Source organism: Eleutherodactylus coqui, chromosome 1 (genome assembly GCF_035609145.1).
Source record: "Eleutherodactylus coqui strain aEleCoq1 chromosome 1, aEleCoq1.hap1, whole genome shotgun sequence".
NCBI lineage: Eukaryota > Metazoa > Chordata > Amphibia > Anura > Eleutherodactylidae > Eleutherodactylus > Eleutherodactylus coqui.
The window spans coordinates 8,881,134-8,898,896 of NC_089837.1; the positions used below are offsets into that span (position 1 = coordinate 8,881,134).

Sequence of the window (17,763 nt, forward strand, 5' to 3'; positions counted from 1 at the left end):
CTGTAATCAGGTGGTTTCCCCTCCCCCACAATCACCATGGGGGAGTTGCCCATATGTTCCCTGTAGACAGGTCAGTTCCCCTCCCCCATATTCACCGCAGGGGAGTTGCCCGTATGTTCCCTGTAATCAGGTGGTTTCCCCTCCCTGACATTCACCATGGGGGAGTCACCCGTACGCTCCCTGTAGGCAGGTGGTTTTCCTTCCCCCACATTTTGACGTCAGCTGCCCTAAAAGTGGATGGCGGCTTCATCAGACTCCATACCACCACCGCTCTCCGTTTTCATTCTCTCGCAGGTAGAACGTCGCTGTGCTTTGTCATCTGGTTTTGGCCGGTCACAATTGTAGGCAGCGGGGAGAACATGACAAATGTTTGGCCAACTCCCCATCCAGCCTGGCCACGGATTACTGACACATGGGAACCTTTCCCCTAAAATTTAAAATATCGTAAAAATTGTGCGCCGCTGGGCGGAGCTTAACCAAAATTCAACAAACTTTGTTCAAAAATGACCTTGCACACTAGACTGGTAGACGTGAAACTCAAGATCACAAAACGCTCTTCTGTCTCCACTGGCAGCCATTTTGTATCACATGTCTCAGGAACGATGACGTCATTTAGCCTCATTTAGCAAAACAGTAAGACGTCCTTGTTGCCCGCAGCAACCAATCACAGCACAGCGTTCATCTTACCTTGGCAGCTTGAGAAATAAGAGCTGCACTGTGATTGGTTGCTCCGGTCAACAAGGATGTCTTACTGTTTTGCTAAATTAAAGTCTTTGAGTTTCTGTTTCCATTGATACCAAAGTTCTGTATCTGAGCGTCACTAAGTGAGAGTTATGGGGTCCGGCATTGGGGGGCCATCTGTATTATCAGCAATACCCCGTATATCCATTCAGCTTTTTGTTTTTCTTTAGTGATATTGGCGCCTGTTCTCTCTCTAGGTGACTGCTGGCTGTTGGCGGCCATTGCATCCCTTACCCTCAACAAGAAGGTGCTGCAGAGGGTGGTTCCCCCAGAGCAGTCCTTCGGCCCCGGGTACTGCGGCATATTTCATTTTCAGGTAACCCTATATAATCGCTATCATATTGTTGTATCGCTGCGCAGGGAAGAGGAAATGATCATTCAATACAAAGCATCAGTAACCTCAGCAGCACGGCACAGGTATATACTGTATACCACAAGAAAGCAGAGCTCAGCACACAGGTATATACTGTATACCACAAGAAAGCAGAGCTCAGCACACAGGTATATACTGTATACCACAAGGAAGCGGAGCTCAGCACACAGCTATATACTGTATAATACAAGGAAGTGGAGCTCAGCACACAGGTATATACTGTACTAGCTGATATACCCGGCTTCGCCCGAGTTAATTTGGTACTGGTGTTTATCTGGTGTTCACACGGAAAATCTTATGAAGTCGTGGTTACTTTAGAGATACTGAGGAAAAACATATGTTCACCATTTTGCATAGTTCTCTGCGTTACTCAGGAAACCCCACGTGGAGGTAACCATGCGACGTTTCCTTCATATAAAATGACATCAGGAAGTTTGAGAATTAGATTACATACATAAAATTTGGACACTAATTCTTTTGCGATTAGAATTAAATAATCGAGTTGGGACCCATTAGCTTTTTCTATTTATGACATAATCAATGCTCGTGCCAAATTTCACGTTTCTATGACACCGGAAAGTGAGAAAATTACATTCCGCACGTAAAATTTGGACGCTAATTCTTTTGCGCATAGAATTGAATAATGGAGTTGGGACCCATTAGCGTTTCCTATTTATGACATAATCAATGCTCGTGCCAAATTTCACGTTTCTATGACACCGGAAAGTGAGAAAATTACATTCCGCACGTAAAATTTGGACGCTAATTCTTTTGCGCATAGAATTGAATAATCGAGTTGGGACCCATTAGCTTTTCCTATTTATGACATAATCAATGCTCGTGCCAAATTTCACGTTTCTATGACACCAGAAAGTGAGAAAAATACATTCCGTACGTAACATTTGGACGCTAATTCTTTTGCGCATAGAACTGAGTAATGGAGTTGGGACCCATTAGCTGTACCTATTTATGACATAATCAATGCTCGTGCCAAATTTCACTTTTCTATGACACCGGAAAGTGAGAAAATTACATTCCGAACGTAAAATTTTGACGCCAATTCTTTTGCGCTAGAATTGAATAATCGACTTGGGACCTAAGAACTTTTCCTATTTATGACATAATCAATGCTCGTGCCAGATTTCCCGTTTCTATGATACCGGAAAGTGAGAAAATTAGATTCTGTACGTAACATTTGGACGCTAATTCTTTTGTGCATAGAATTGAAAAATCGAGTTGGGACCCATTAACTTTTCCTATTTATGACATAATCAATGCTCGTGCCAAATTTCACGTTTCTATGACACCGGAAAGTGAGAAAATTACATTCCGCACGTAAAATTTGGACGCTAATTCTTTTGCGCATAGAATTGAATAATGGAGTTGGGACCCATTAGCCTTTCCTATTTATGACATAATCAATGCTCGTGCCAAATTTCACGTTTCTATGACACCGGAAAGTGAGAAAATTACATTCCGCACGTAAAATTTGGACGCTAATTCTTTTGCGCATAGAATTGAATAATCGAGTTGGGACCCATTAGCTTTTCCTATTTATGACATAATCAATGCTCGTGCCAAATTTCACGTTTCTATGACACCAGAAAGTGAGAAAAATACATTCCGTACGTAACATTTGGACGCTAATTCTTTTGCGCATAGAACTGAGTAATGGAGTTGGGACCCATTAGCTGTACCTATTTATGACATAATCAATGCTCGTGCCAAATTTCACTTTTCTATGACACCGGAAAGTGAGAAAATTACATTCCGAACGTAAAATTTTGACGCCAATTCTTTTGCGCTAGAATTGAATAATCGACTTGGGACCTAAGAACTTTTCCTATTTTTGACATAATCAATGCTCGTGCCAGATTTCCCGTTTCTATGACACCGGAAAGTGAGAAAATTAGATTCCGTACGTAACATTTGGACGCCAATTCTTTTGTGCATAGAATTGAAAAATCGAGTTGGGACCCATTAGCTTTTCCTATTTATGACATAATCAATGCTCGTGCCAAATTTCCCGTTTCTATGACACCGGAAAGTGAGAAAATTACATTCCGCACGTAAAATTTGGACGCTAATTCTTTTGCGCATAGAATTGAATAATCGAGTTGGGACCCATTAGCTTTTCCTATTTATGACACAATCAATGCTTGTGCCAAATTTCCCGTTTCTATGACACCGGAAAGTGAGAAAATTACATTCCGCACGTAAAATTTGGGCGCTAATTCTTTTGCGCATAGAATTGAATAATCGAGTTGGGACCCATTAGCTTTTCCTATTTATGACACAATCAATGCTTGTGCCAAATTTCACGTTTCTATGACACCGGGAAGTGAGAGAATTAGATTCCGTACGTAAAATTTGGATGCTAATTATTTTGCGCATTGAATTGAATAATCGAGTTTGGACCCATTAGCTTTTCCTATTTATGACATAATCAATGCTCGTGCCAAATTTTAAGTTTCTATGACATTGGGAAGTGAGAGAATTACATTCCGCACGTAAAATTTTGACGCCAATTCTTTTGCGCATAGAATTGAATAATCAAGTTGGGACCCATTAGCTTTTCCTTTTTATGACATATCCAATGCCCGTGCCAAGTTTTAAGTTTCTATGACATTGGGAAGTGACAGATTTAGATTACGTACGTAAAATTTCGACGCCAATTCTTTTGTGCTAGAATAGAATAATCGAGTTGGGACCCAATTACTTTTCCTATTTTGGAGATAATCTATGCTTGCGCCAAATTTCATGTTTCTACGACATTGGGAAGTTGGAGAACTTTTGGCGAGTCAGTCAGTGAGTTAGTCAGTCAGTCAGTGAGTCTGTCAGTCAGTCAGTCAGTCAGTGAGTGAGTGAGTGAGTGAGGGCTTTCGTCTTTATATATATAGATACCACAAGAAAGCAGAGCTCAGCACACAGGTATATACTGTATACCACAAGGAAGCGGAGCTCAGCACACAGGTATATACTGTATACCACAAGGAAGCGGAGCTCAGCACACAGGTATATACTGTATACCACAAGGAAGCGGAGCTCAACACACAGGTATATACTGTATACCACAAGAAAGTGGAGCTCAGCACACAGGTATATACTGTATTCCACAACCCATGCACAGCCATACAGACTCAAGCAGATGGCGCTCAGCACAGATATATACTGTATACCACAAGGAGGCAGAGCTCAGCGCACGGGTATATACTGTACTAGCTGATATACTTGGCCTCCACTGAGTTAATTTGATACCGGTGTTTACGTGTTGTTTGCACAGAAAATTTTATGAAGTGAAGGTTACTTTAGAGTAACCGCGGAATAAATTCTGTATACACATAGAGGAGCGTTAGATTGTCCTCAGGCTGCATGTACAGATGTCCCTCTGCAGAATGTGCCACTCCTCCCACTCTACTCATTTAGGACCTAAAGAACGCTTGCACCTAATATCACGTTTTTACGATACCAAGAAGTTACATTACATACAGGTGCCAATACTTTTGCGATTAGCATTGAATAATGGAGTTGTGACCCCTTTACTTTTCCTATTTAGGACCTAAAGAATAGTCATGCCAAATTTAATGTTTGTATGACACCGGGAAGTGAGAGAATTAGATTAGGTACATTAAACAGGGGTGCCAATACTTTTGCAATTTGCATTAAATAATCGAGTTGTGATCCCTTTACTTTTCCTGTTTAGGACCTAAAGGATGGTCATGCCGAATTTCATGTTTGTATGACATTGGCAAGTTAGAGAATTACTGCCGAGTCAGTCAGTCAATGAGGGCTTTCACCTATATATATATATATATATATATATATATATATATATATACACACACACACCACAAGGAGGCGGAGCGCAGCACACAGGTAAATACTGCATACCACAACCGACCCCCAGCCATACAGACCCAAGGAGGTGGAGCTCAGCACATAGCTATATACTGTACACCACAAGGAGGCAGCGCTCAGCACAAATGTATATACTGTAAACCCCAAGGAGTCGGTGCTCAGCACACAGCAATATACTGTATACCAGGGGTCCCCAACTCCAGTCCTCAGGGACCACGAACAGGTCATGTTTTCAGGCTATCCTATGGTAAGAACACCTGCAGCAATGTCTGAGGCATTCACAATAATGACATCACCTGTGCAACACTGAGGAGATCCTGAAAACATGACCTGTTGGCGGTCCCTGAGGACTGGAGCTGGGGAGCACTGCTGTATACCATAACCCACGCCAAGCCATGCAGACACTTGCAGCCAGTGCATACTGCATCTGCCGCAATTACTCCTTTATTGGTATATCCGGATGATAGCAGGTATGATGGGTCCAGCATGCGTCCCCCAGACCCACACGGAGGCCACGTGTGATCCAGCACGGCTGTTGTCTGTGTTAAAGGGGATGACCCATAAAAAATACTGTTTACAGTTAAATGCAACTTATAATTATAAACATTTTATGCATTTTCACTTGTTAAAAAATGTTGTATATCCTCAGATATTCCCAGACTGCTGTTAGAATAGCGTTCCCTGCTGTTCATATCACCAGATATTCCAGGACTAATGTTAGAATAACGCCCCCTGCTGTTTAGCCCTGCAATATCTGGGGATATAATGTTAGAATAGCGCCCCCTGCAGTTTGTATTCCAAAATATTCCAGGATTACTGCTAGAATAGTGTCCACTGCTGTTTATATTCCCAGATATTCCAGGATTAATGTTAGAATAGCACCCTCTGTTCTGTATACTCCCAGGTACCCTAGGACTGAAGTTAGGATAGCGCCCCCTGCTGTTTATATTCCTAAATATTCCAGGATTTATTTTAGAATAGCGTCATCTGCAGTTTATACCCCCACATATCCCAGGACTAAAGTTAGGATAGCAACCCCTGTGGTTTATAGATCAAGATATTCCAAGACTGATGTTAGAATAGCGCCCCCTGCTGTTTATATTCCTAAATATTCCAGGACTGATGTTAGAATAACGCCCCCTGCTGTTTATATTCCTAAATATTCCAGGACTGATGTTAGAATAGCGCCCCCTGCTGTTTATATTCCTAAATATTCCAGGACTGATGTTAGAATAGCACCCCCTGCTGTTTATATTCCTAAATATTCCGGGACTGATGTTAGAATAGTGCCCCCTGCTGTTTATATTCCTAAATATTCCAGGATTTATGTTAGAATAGCGCCCCCTTTTATATCCCGAGACATTGCAAGATTAATGTTATCAATGTATAAATAGGACAGCGCCTTCGAGATGGGTATAGGTGAAAAAGGAGGGAACTTACCTGGCGCAAGCGGGAGGGCCCCTAGTAAAGGGCTAACCACTATCACCTGTGGTCCTGCAGACTTTGTATTGTAGATCCCTACATCTCACAGGGCATCAACGATCTCAGAGAGCGGCAGGAGGAACCCCACAAACAAGGAGAGAATAGGTGAAGAACAATAGGTCAGGAAAAAGCAAAACACCTCTCTGTGCTCATACGGATTTATAAAATGATACCTCTCCTGTGGAACTAAGGAGGAGAGGACTCAGGGGAGGAGGATTCCGGCTGCACTCTGACATCAGCGTGTGCACCAGGATCAGCGGCACTGCGTGATTACCGGCGGGGAACTGCAGCAGCCCCGCCGGTAATCAGTACAGTGGTGAGCAGCCGTTGGCACACGTACCTCAGGTTCGCCACCATGGACCTGCAGTCGGAGCCCCTGACTGTCACTCACGGAGCCCCAAGCGCTCCATGGAACACAGATTGGGAACCGCTGCTCTAGAGTGATGAGCGGATGGAGATGGCGTTGCTGCAGACAAGCAAGATTGAGCATGTGTGACCACCTTGTAGCATTTACTGTCATAGACACTGAATAGAAACACCAACATTAGTCATGAAAAACTTGGGGATATAAACAGCAGGGGGCGCTATTCTTGCATTACTCCTGCAATGTGGCTTGGGGGTAAAAACAGCAGGAGGCGCTATTCTTATTGTCCTTTTACAGGGAACAAGCTGTTGGGCAAACAATGCCCTACACTTTTCCCAGTGATGCTCGCTCCCACGCTGTTACACAGTAGGGAGTGATGCCAGAATAGAGGCGGCATCCTGCATTCACAGTAAGCAGACAGTAAGCAGACAGACCTACAGAAGTGACCGCCTGCTGGTTACACTGAGCGCCGCGGCCTTCACTGTTCTGCATGCAGAAACTGAATGACTGAACAATTCTCCTTCAGCTGCTGCTCGTACTTTTACACGGACGATTATCATTCAAACTCCCATGGGAGTGCAGGAACCTGAACGATAATCGTCCCGTGTAAAAGGGCCACAACATCAGTCCTGGAATATCTGGGGTATAAACAGCAGGGGGCGCTATTCTAATATTAGTCCTGCAATATCTATGATAAAAAGCAGCAGGGGGCGCTATTCTAACCTGGAATATTTAGGAATATAAACGTCATGGGCACTATTATCTGAAGTTTACAGCTACTGATTAACCCCTTCCTCTTCATGTGGCGCTCCTCTAACACTCCTGGAATATCTCAGTATATGGAACATTTTTCATACTAAAAGTGCTTATTGTTTTGGGTTAGATTTAACTATGAACAATATTTTTCGGAAAGCAACTCTTTGAAGCAGAAAAGGCACCTGTGCCCTCCATGCTTCCTTATGTTTACACATAGGAAAAAAAAAATAGAAAGGATTTTAAGTTAACCCTTGAAGCACCAGCTAGTTTTCCGTTCATGTATCTTTCCATCTCTGTCTTTCACGCGCCATAAGGTTTTATTTACCCATCGACAGCTTCATGCCGACTTCTTCTTTTTTGCATGATGAGTACTTTTTATGTGGTTTCATATTATATAATCCGTATCATATAATAAACCAAAAATGTACAAAAATTTTAAGTGTCGTAAAATATAAAAAAAAAACTCAACTGCATAAATTTTGGGGGTTTCATCCTTTTAAAAATGCTTAATTTCTAACAAAAGGACTAGATCACAGAGGAGGCGCTCCCTCACAGCACTCAAAGCAGAAACAGTCATTGATGCTCCGCAATATGTTACAGCTCCAAGACAAGCAGGCCAGAGAAAAATCCAAGTAACAACCAAAAAGAGCAACGCTGGTTCCAGCAAGCAGCTGATGAACTCCTCCAAAATGTAGTAAGGGGATTATAAGGAAACTAGAACAGAAGAGAAGAACAAGAATAAACAAGAAGGGGGGAGGAAGTGAGACGAGGCAAGACGCAGCACGCTCCGAATACGAGAGGTCATGTGACTGATGCAGGTTGTATCACAGAGGAGATCCCCGTATTCAGTGGTTGGTTAGAAGCCCATCCAGAAAAAGTTTTATAGAACTTGTCATAAGAATCATTGAAAGAGGAGGTCAGATCCTCCGTGTGCAAACCACCGGACATAGTAGGAGCATTCCACTGTGTATATAATCGTGGGCACACGCACTAGTCGCTAGAAAATTAGGAAGAGACTATTTGTAATTTGGGAGTCTCGCAGTGATGGAGCAGGAACAGACTTTTTGTATCACCTCCTGTACTTTTTTCCAAAGGGGCCAAAGATACAACATATCCAAAATATACTTATTGGCAAAAAAAAAAAGTGCTGCAGATTCCGTCCTGCCATTCCAACTTGTGGTGATTAGATGGATGGTCTTGTCACTGAAGGCCCTAACAGTGGTTCCCCCCTTGGCCTATAGAAGGCTCTCGGAGGCTCCTTGTGTCTAATGACCTCTTCTTCCGCTTGTAGAGCTTGTTGGCCACTAGACGCCTCTACGACGCAGAGAAGAGATTTCACCCTGTTACCAGAGTCTGAGAGGGGCACATTATTGGGGTGTGAGAAGCCGAATGGTCGTATCCATGAACTGTCTCCCACCGGGCCGTTCTGACCAGACTGTTGGGAGGTGTTGGGACCAGTGGATGAGGGAACACAAGGTGACCGGGCTCAGGACGCCCCCTACAGACCACCAGTAGAGAGGAGCGTCTGACCAGACTGTTAGGAGGTGTTGAGACCAGTGGATGGGGGCACACAAGGTGACCGGGCTCAGGACGCCCCCTACAGACCACCAGTAGAGAGGAGAGTCTGACCAGACTGTTAGGAGGTGTTGGGACCAGTAAATGTGTGAGGGCACACAAGGTGACAGGGCTCAGGATCCCCTATAGACCACCAGTAGAGAGGAGCGTCTGACCAGACTGTTAGGAGGTGTTGGGATCAATGGATGGGGGCACACAAGGTGACCGGGCTCAGGACCCCCCGAAAGACCATCAGTAGAGAGGATCATCCAACCAAACTGTTAGGAGGTGTTGGGACCAGTGGATGGGGGCACACAAGGTGACCGGGCCCAGGATGACCCCTACAGACCACAAGAGAGAGGAGTGTACGACCAGATGGTTAGGAGGTGTTGGGACCAGTGGATGGGGGCTAACACGGTGACCAGGCTCAGGACAACCCCTACAGACCACCAGTAGAGAGGAGCATCTGACCAGACTGTTAGGAGGTGTTGGGACCAGTGGATGTATGAGGGCACACAAGGTGACCGGGCTCAGGACCCCCGACAGACCAAAAGTAGAGAGGAGCATCTGACCAGACTGTTAGGAGCTGTTGGGGCCAGTGGATGAGGGCACACAAGACAAACGGTCTCAAGACCTCCGACAGACCACCAGTAGAGAGGAGCATCTGATTATCCGACAAGCACCAGCAGCTCCAACTTTATGGCATGCAGTGGATGTTATGGGATAACAGGGTCACCAGCCTGTATCTGTGTATGTACAGGTGTGGGGTGTGGAGAATACGCAGGGATGGTTGGGTGGGGTCACCAGCCGCTAACTGTGTATGTACTGATATTGGGTGTATTGGAGTATATGGGGGATACAGTGGGATGCTGGTGGCGGTCACCAGCCGCCATCTTTGTATATAGACCGGATTCTCCTGAAATACAATGTAAACCTCGCTGTCTTGTTTTGTAATATTCTCTTACAGTTTTGGCAGCACAATGAGTGGATTGATGTTGTGATTGATGATCGACTACCTACCTTCAGAAATCGTCTGGTATTCCTGCACTCGGCCGACCTCAATGAGTTTTGGAGCGCTCTATTGGAAAAAGCTTATGCTAAGTGAGTATTCAAAGTGCTGGAACTCCTCTGACTCTTTCTAAAAGTTAGGGCTCCTTCACGAGACCGTCTTGTTGCAGCATACTTCATGAACGGGTTTTGCATGCAGAATACTCTGTACGGACCTACTGTAGACTCCCATGCTGCCGATCACACATATTGTGCAAAATACGCACACAATAAAGATTGCATCATGTTCTATTTTGGTGCATATTGTGCCAAGATAATGCAACTATACTATGTCATTACGTACTTTCTGCATGCCGCACAACTGTCACACGCAGGCTGTACACAGCGAATTACGCTTGTGTGCAACCGGCTTTGAAGGGAGTCTATCAGCCATCTCACCCTGCAGATCTGCTGGCAGCACCAGCTGGGAGACGTGGCAAGCAGTTAGGGTTGCCACTTTTTGTGAAGAAAAAATGCTGACCAAAGAAAAAGTGGGCGTGGTTGGGGGGGTGGCTTATAACAGCGTATATTTTTAACTCCATTATTCTAGTGGCCATAACTAGTAATTGTGCCCCTCTTAGTGACTCCAAAAATAAAAGTGCCCCCAGTAGATGCCCCAATATTAAGTGTCCCTCTTAGTGGCCCCAGTTGTAACAGTGACCCTGTTATCAACCACAGTAGCAATAGTGATCCCTTTAGTGGCCCTAGTAGCGATAGTGACACCAACACTAGCCACAGTAGTTATAGTGACACTGTAAGTGATGCCAGTATTAATAGTGTCCTCCATAGTGGCCCCAGTAGTAGTAATGACCATCATAGTGGCCCCAGTAGAAACAATGACACCATTTGTGAAGATGGATGGATGGATGATAGATAGATAGATAGATATGAGATAGATAGTGTGATGTAGAGACTTTAGGCTGTCAGACATTCTGTGTATGTCTCAACGTCCATCATTAAGTTACCATTCTGTATGCTGGCTGTATAGCGGCCATTGTATGTAGTTAGCTAGCATTTACATTTGTCAGGATACTGGGGTAGGTAAATTCAATGTTCTAATCTCACTCCCCCCTCCCCCCCCCCCCCCTTGCATCTGCCAAGTCTTTTGATGTGCCAGTGGCCATGGAATGCTGTTCCACTGGCAATAGGACTAGCCATTAACACAGAACCCCCACCAGGACATTGTGACACCGAGTCTGGTTCACACAGACAAATCAGTGCCAGGATTGTTACTAAGAGAATCTTTTAATAAAGGTCATTGGGTCATCTGAAGGGCCCGGCCCAATATGAAATATATTTTCAGAATCAGGCGGGACAGCTGAACGAAACGCATCCACACGCATCGAGGTGCGACTCACCCCCCCAGAACACCCCGAATGCCATATCTATGTAACAGGGCATAATTTATGTGTCACGCTGGATACCTATGAATGTATTAAAACATGACTAAAAATACGCTGGGCCTATATTCCCGATCGAGGGGCCTCACGTCAAGATATGAGTGAAAATGGGAAATTATACTTTTTCCATAAGGGATACAGGACTCCACTCCAACCCTCCTAAATGACATCACTGGAGGTAGGGGAAGGAGTATTCTGAGGGACCCTTTAACCCCTTAATGACATGGCCTATTTTGGCGTTGAGGACCAAGCGATTTTTGGTATTTTTCCATCTCCATTTTTCAAAAGCCATAACTTTTTTATTTTTCCGTCGATGCGGCCGTATAAGGGCTTGTTTTTTGCGTGGCGAGCTGTAGTTTTAATCGGTGCCACTTTTGGGTACATAGACAATATCGTAAAACTTTTATAATTTTTTTTATGATAACCGGGAGAGAAAACGCTTCAATTCTGACATAGTTTTTTTTTTTTTTTTTTACAGCGTTAATCATGCAGCATAAATGACACACAAAATTTTTTCTGCGGGTCGGTACGGTTACAAAGATACCAAAATTCTTATATTTTTTTTAGGTTTTTACACTTTTTTGCAATAAAAAGCTTTTTTTTTTGGAAATCTTTTTTTTACTCTATAGCTGCATTCAAAGTCCTGTAACTTTTTTATTTTTCTATGTACGGAGCTGTATAAGGGCTTATTTTTTGTGAGATGAGCTGTAGTTTTTATTGATACAATTTTGAGGAATGTACGGCTTTTTTGATCACTTTTATTGCATTTTTTGTGAGGCAAAATGCTAAAAATTAGCATTTTGCCTCTGTTTTTTAGCGGGTTTTTTTACGCTTTTTGTTGTACAAAATAAAAAGCGTTTTCACCTTTTTTTAGACGTCGTTACGGACGCGTCAATACCCAATATGTGCTAATATTAGAAAAAGCATAAAAAAGGGGGTTTTTTACATTTTTTTTTTTACATTTTTCTTTTCTTTTTTTTTACAGTATTTGAGTCCCTCTGAGGGACTTGCAGCACTGTGCCTATGATCGCTGTGATAAGCGCATGTCTTATCGCTTATACAGCGATCATAGGCATAGGCAATACAGGACGCCAGTGTCTGGCATCCTGTTGCCATGGTGACAGGCCGGGCTCTCGCTATGACATCGCGAGAGCCGGCCGGAGTCACAGAGGGAGCGCGATCCCTCTGTGAACTCTTTCCCTGCCGCGATCTACTTAGATCGCGTCAGGGAAGGGGTTAACAGCGGGGGGCGTATCTCCGATGCCCCCCCGCTGTTGCAGCGGGGCGCCGGCTGTGACTGACAGCCAGCTCCCGCTGCCGGATAGCGCGAGGTCAGTCATGATCTCATGCTATCCCGATGACGTACCGGTACGTCATGGAGCGGGAAGGGGTTAAAGGTCGGGGCTACACAAACCCAAATTGTCAGATCCACGGAGATATGCTGCAGTATATGACTGTCCCATTGTTTCTAAGAACTCTGCTGAGCAGACCCTTTGGGTCGTGCATCTGGTAACTTTCTTTGACTTTCTCCTGTTTATTTTAAAGCACTGTCTGAGAGTGTATTAGTACTGTATTCCCTTAGTCTCCCGTGTAACAACCTTTTCTTTTGTACATATCCATATTGCACTGCTAGACCTTTTCTAGAATAAATCTACAGTTTATAAGTCAGCCTTGTCCGTTTTAAAATGACTCATAACTCCGAAGATTGTGTTTATAATTCATAAGTCTGGGTTCCAGCATACCGGAGATATTGTATTTGTATGAGTATTGAAGAGCGCTGGAGTCCGCTGAGCGGATCAGGTGGGAATTTGAGCTTTCACTTTGCATGCTTGCAGAAGCCCGGGAAAGCTGGGTACAAATCAGCCTATATTTTAATGACCCCAAGCTTGCAATACCGCTAGAATGGTCAATCGAGGCTCAATAACAGTTGGTAGTGGCAAGTGCACTCAGAATAGTCGATCAGTGAGTAATCGGGAAAAGAGGCAAGATCAATAGGTATCGCCCCCTCTCTCCTCCTGTCTATGTGACACCATTAATGGCCCCAGTAGTAACAGTGCCCCCCACAGTGGCACATAAATCTCCCATCAGCGGAAGGACTCACAGTCTGACACAACCGGCTGCCGCTAAGAACATGCTCTGCCCTCCTCTACACAGCGGCTCCTCCGCACACGATAAGTAATGTTCTTGGCAGCAGATTGTGTCTGAGTGTGTGAGTCCTCCTGCTGCCGAGATATATGAGTGGGGTAACATGCATCAATGAGAGGGTTACCACCTGCCCCGCAGTGGTGGCCTAAATTAATTTTTACCAGCAAGATCCTAATACCTGTCTGGTGTTGTTGATCTCCAGCCGGCTGGAAACCCTAAATAAAGTGTAGACATAGCTTTGTGCGTGATTTTATTACCAGTATTATTCTGAAAAGCAGTTTTAAGCTGACACGTGCAGCACCCACAAGTGCCCCTGAACCTGGCGTCCCCCTACCCTGAGGTGCCCGGAGTCTGCTGCCTCAGGCAGTAATCTGCAGGACCTCAGGGGGGCAGCACTAGTTGGTATCTGCGGTATTCACCTTATACTGGCCATATTAATGACCAATTAAGAATAATTGCCCACTGTGAGCTGCTAGGGCAGCAACTCGATAAGCATTTAACTCACTCAGTCTGTAGTAGCTCCGGTCCAGTAGTCGCCACTGCTGTAATTAGTCTGAGACCGCGAGCCTCTCCTCCCATTGTCTGCATTCCTGCAAGCAGATGCCACCCTGTATGCAGCTGGAAGACCTCACTCAGTGGACTATAGTCAAACCCTCAAGCCCTCCAAAAATCCCATAAATTTGTGGTTATCTGTATACACTCATTGACAAAAAAATTATGCTTGGATACAAGATGTGATACAGAGGGAGCATGGAGGCTCTAGTACCCTGTTGTACCGCCTCTAGCTTGGATACAAGATATGATACGGGGGCATGGAGGCTCTAGTACCCTGTTGTACCGCCTCTAGCTTGGATACAAGATGTGATAAGGGTGGCATGGAGGCTCTAGTACCCTGTTGTACCGCCTCTAGCTTGGATACAAGATATGATACGGGGGCATGGAGGCTCTAGTACCCTGTTGTACTGCCTCTAGCTTGGATACAAGATATGATACGGGGGCATGGAGGCTGTAGTATCCTGTTGTACCACCTCTAGCTTGGATACAAGATGTGATACGGTGGGAGCATGGAGGCTCCAGTAGTCTGTTGTACCGCCTCTAGTTTGGATACAAATGGTGATACGGGCTGGCCTGGAGACTCTAGTACCTTGTTGTACCGCCTCTAGCTTGGATACAAGATGTGATATGGGGGGAGCATTGAGGCTCTAGTACCCTGTTGTACCACATCAAGCTTGGATATAAGATGTGATATGGGCGGACATGGAGGCTCTAGTACCCTGTTGTACTGCTTCTAGCCTGGATACAAGATGTGATATGGGCATGGAGGCTCTAGTACCCTGTTGTACCACCTCTAGCTTGGATAGAAGATATAATACAGGCTGGCATGGAGGCTCTAGAACCCTGTTGTAGCACCTCAAGCTTCGATACAAGATGTAATACAGGAGAGCATGGAGGCTCTAATACTCTGTTGTAGCACCTCAAGCTTCGATACAAGATGTGATACAGGAGAGCATGGAGGCTCTAATACTCTGTTGTACTGCCTCTAGCTCGGATACATGATGTGATACAGGTGGGCATGGAGGCTATAGTACCCTGTTGTACCGCCTCTAGCTCGGATACATGATGTGATATGGGAGGGCATGAAGGCTTTAGTACCCTGTTGTAGTACCTCAAGCTTCGATACAAGATGCAATACAGGAGGGCATGGAGGCTTCAGAACCCTGTTATACCGCCTCTAGATTGTATACAGGATGGGATATGGGCAGGCATGGAGGCCCTAGGCTCCTGTTGTACCGCCTTTAGCTTGGATACAAGAGATGTGATATCGGGGGGGGGGGGGGTCATGGAGACTCTTGTACCCTGTTATTCCGCCTCTAGCTTGGATACAAGATGTGATACAGGGGGCATGGAGGTATACAGGTTCCATATCGTATCCTGCAACATATCACTCCACATTGGCTGTAACTAAGCCTCTTGATCATGCAAAGCCATCGACTGTGGAAGTTGGCATCCTCGGTGGTCTCATACATGTTCTATTGGTGAAAAATCTGGCGACCAAGCACGGACAATGTGTGACAGTGTGACAATGCTGTGGGGGCTCCTGTGAGCCCTTGTGTGTGCAGCCAAGCATTATCCTACTGCCTCTTGGATGCCGCCATGAGAGGTACAGATGTGACTGCAGGATGTCCTGAAAATATCGCTGAGCTGTCATTGTGCCTCGTACCACCACTAGGGGGGACCGACTGTAGTATGCGATGACCACCCCCCTCCCCCCCTTCCCCAGACCATCACACCAGCAGGGGGAAGTGTGCCGCTCCACAGCAGGATTGAAGCACTCACCATGAGGTCTCCGGACACTAACAAGGCCGTTGTCTGCTCTCAAACAGGACCTGGACAATACAATTCCACTCCATAGCAGTCCAAATTTCTCGTTCACAACACTGCAAACAAAGGCGATGGTGCTGGGGTGTTAACGGCAGAACACGTAATGGATACTGTGACAGCAAATTTCTTTTTACTAAGTGCCTGAAAATGTTTGCAGCCGACACAGAGGCTTGTAATGATGGTGCTGTCATGTGGTGCTCGTGGGACCTGTAGTTTAGTGGGTTTCCAGGATCACACTTCTACAGGTGTGGGATGATTGAGCTGGCTGGGTGTGTATTGCTCCAGTTGGCCAATCACCACTAAATGCTGGCTGCTCTTGCTAGAGGGTGCTGTTCATTTATCCTTCTCCTTATTCCCTCTCAGGACCCTGGTGTTTGTAGTCTCGCATGTGTTGCTGCCTGCATGAGGTTCTGGTTAAGAACAGTGTCTGTTGGTGTGAACAGTGTCCTGTTTTGCTTGTATGCATTTTACCATCTATGTCGAGCCAGGCCCCCAGGTTTCCGCAGGGACAATCACCCCCCTTCCAGACAGGACTCCTGGGTTTAAGTTGCCTTTTTAGAGTAGGAACCCACGAGACAACGAGGACCCTTGTCGTGGCCTTTTGAGCTTAAGTATCTTGGCCAAAATACAAACCAATGCCGCATACATCCTTTAGCTATTCCATCTGCTTATGCGGGTTGGTATTCTAAGTAAGTGTTTTTGCATTTGTCAGCTGTTATTCGATGTCTGCTCGCATGTCCTATTTGTGTTTGTCCTGGGGAGGGGATTACATTATGCTTAGGGCGAATGCTACAGGTGCCATCTGTCTCTGGATGGCAGAGAATGAAACAGTTGGAGCTGTTGGTGCTTGTCAGAGGATTAAATGATCCTGTCTACTCATGGTTTGTTCCGGGCATCCAGAGCCTGTTTGCCTTGTGTGTACCATCACATAACCACTGCTCCCAACAGTTTGATCAGCGCAGCCTACATGATGGCAATTCTTCTCTCCTCATTCTAATGCCAACCCCCCTCTCAAAGTTGGTTTACTGGGCAAAATGTCTTCTAGTGTGTCACCGAGGTGTCTAATGGTCAATCGGTCTCTCAGCAAGGGGTGCAGTACATAAAAGTCGCTTCTGAGAGCCTTTTTATAGGGCAATGGGGTAAACACTATTATAGTCTCTAAAGGCAAGATCCCATGTCAAATCAGACCACAACTCTAATCCCTTACATGTGTGCCTGAGACATAACTGCAGGACAAGTTTTGCAGCAATCCGACATTTCTATCAGGGAGCATTATTTTTTTTTCCGGTAATAAGTGTATATATATATATATATATATATATATATATATATATATATATATATATATATGGCTAAGGACTGTAGGCCCGGTGTCATGCTGTGTCCTGGAGTGTGTGTGTCCAGGAGTGGAGTCATACAGATAACCTGGACTGTAGGCCTGGTGTCATTCTGTGTCCCGGAGTGTGTGTGTCCAGGAGCGGCATCATACAGATAACTAGGACAGTAGACCCGGTGTCATCCTGTGTCCTGGAGAGTGTGTGTCCAGGAATAGAGTCATACAGATAACTAGGACTGTAGGCCCGGTGTTATCCTGTGTCCCGGTGTGTGTGTGTGTCCAGGAGCTGAATCATACAGGTAACCTAGACTGTAGGCCCGGTGTC

The 17,763-nt window shown here is 45.1% G+C and overlaps 1 protein-coding gene across 1 annotated transcript in view; it reads left to right on the forward strand.

Moving 5' to 3' along the window:
- Window positions 1-17,763, forward strand: part of CAPN9 (calpain 9) — a 116,737-nt gene that overhangs the window by 26,538 nt on the left and 72,436 nt on the right. The window contains exons 3-4 of the mRNA XM_066594363.1: window positions 939-1,057; window positions 10,096-10,229. Coding sequence (XP_066450460.1) covers window positions 939-1,057; window positions 10,096-10,229 — 253 coding nt within the window. The remainder of the gene's footprint in view (window positions 1-938; window positions 1,058-10,095; window positions 10,230-17,763) is intronic.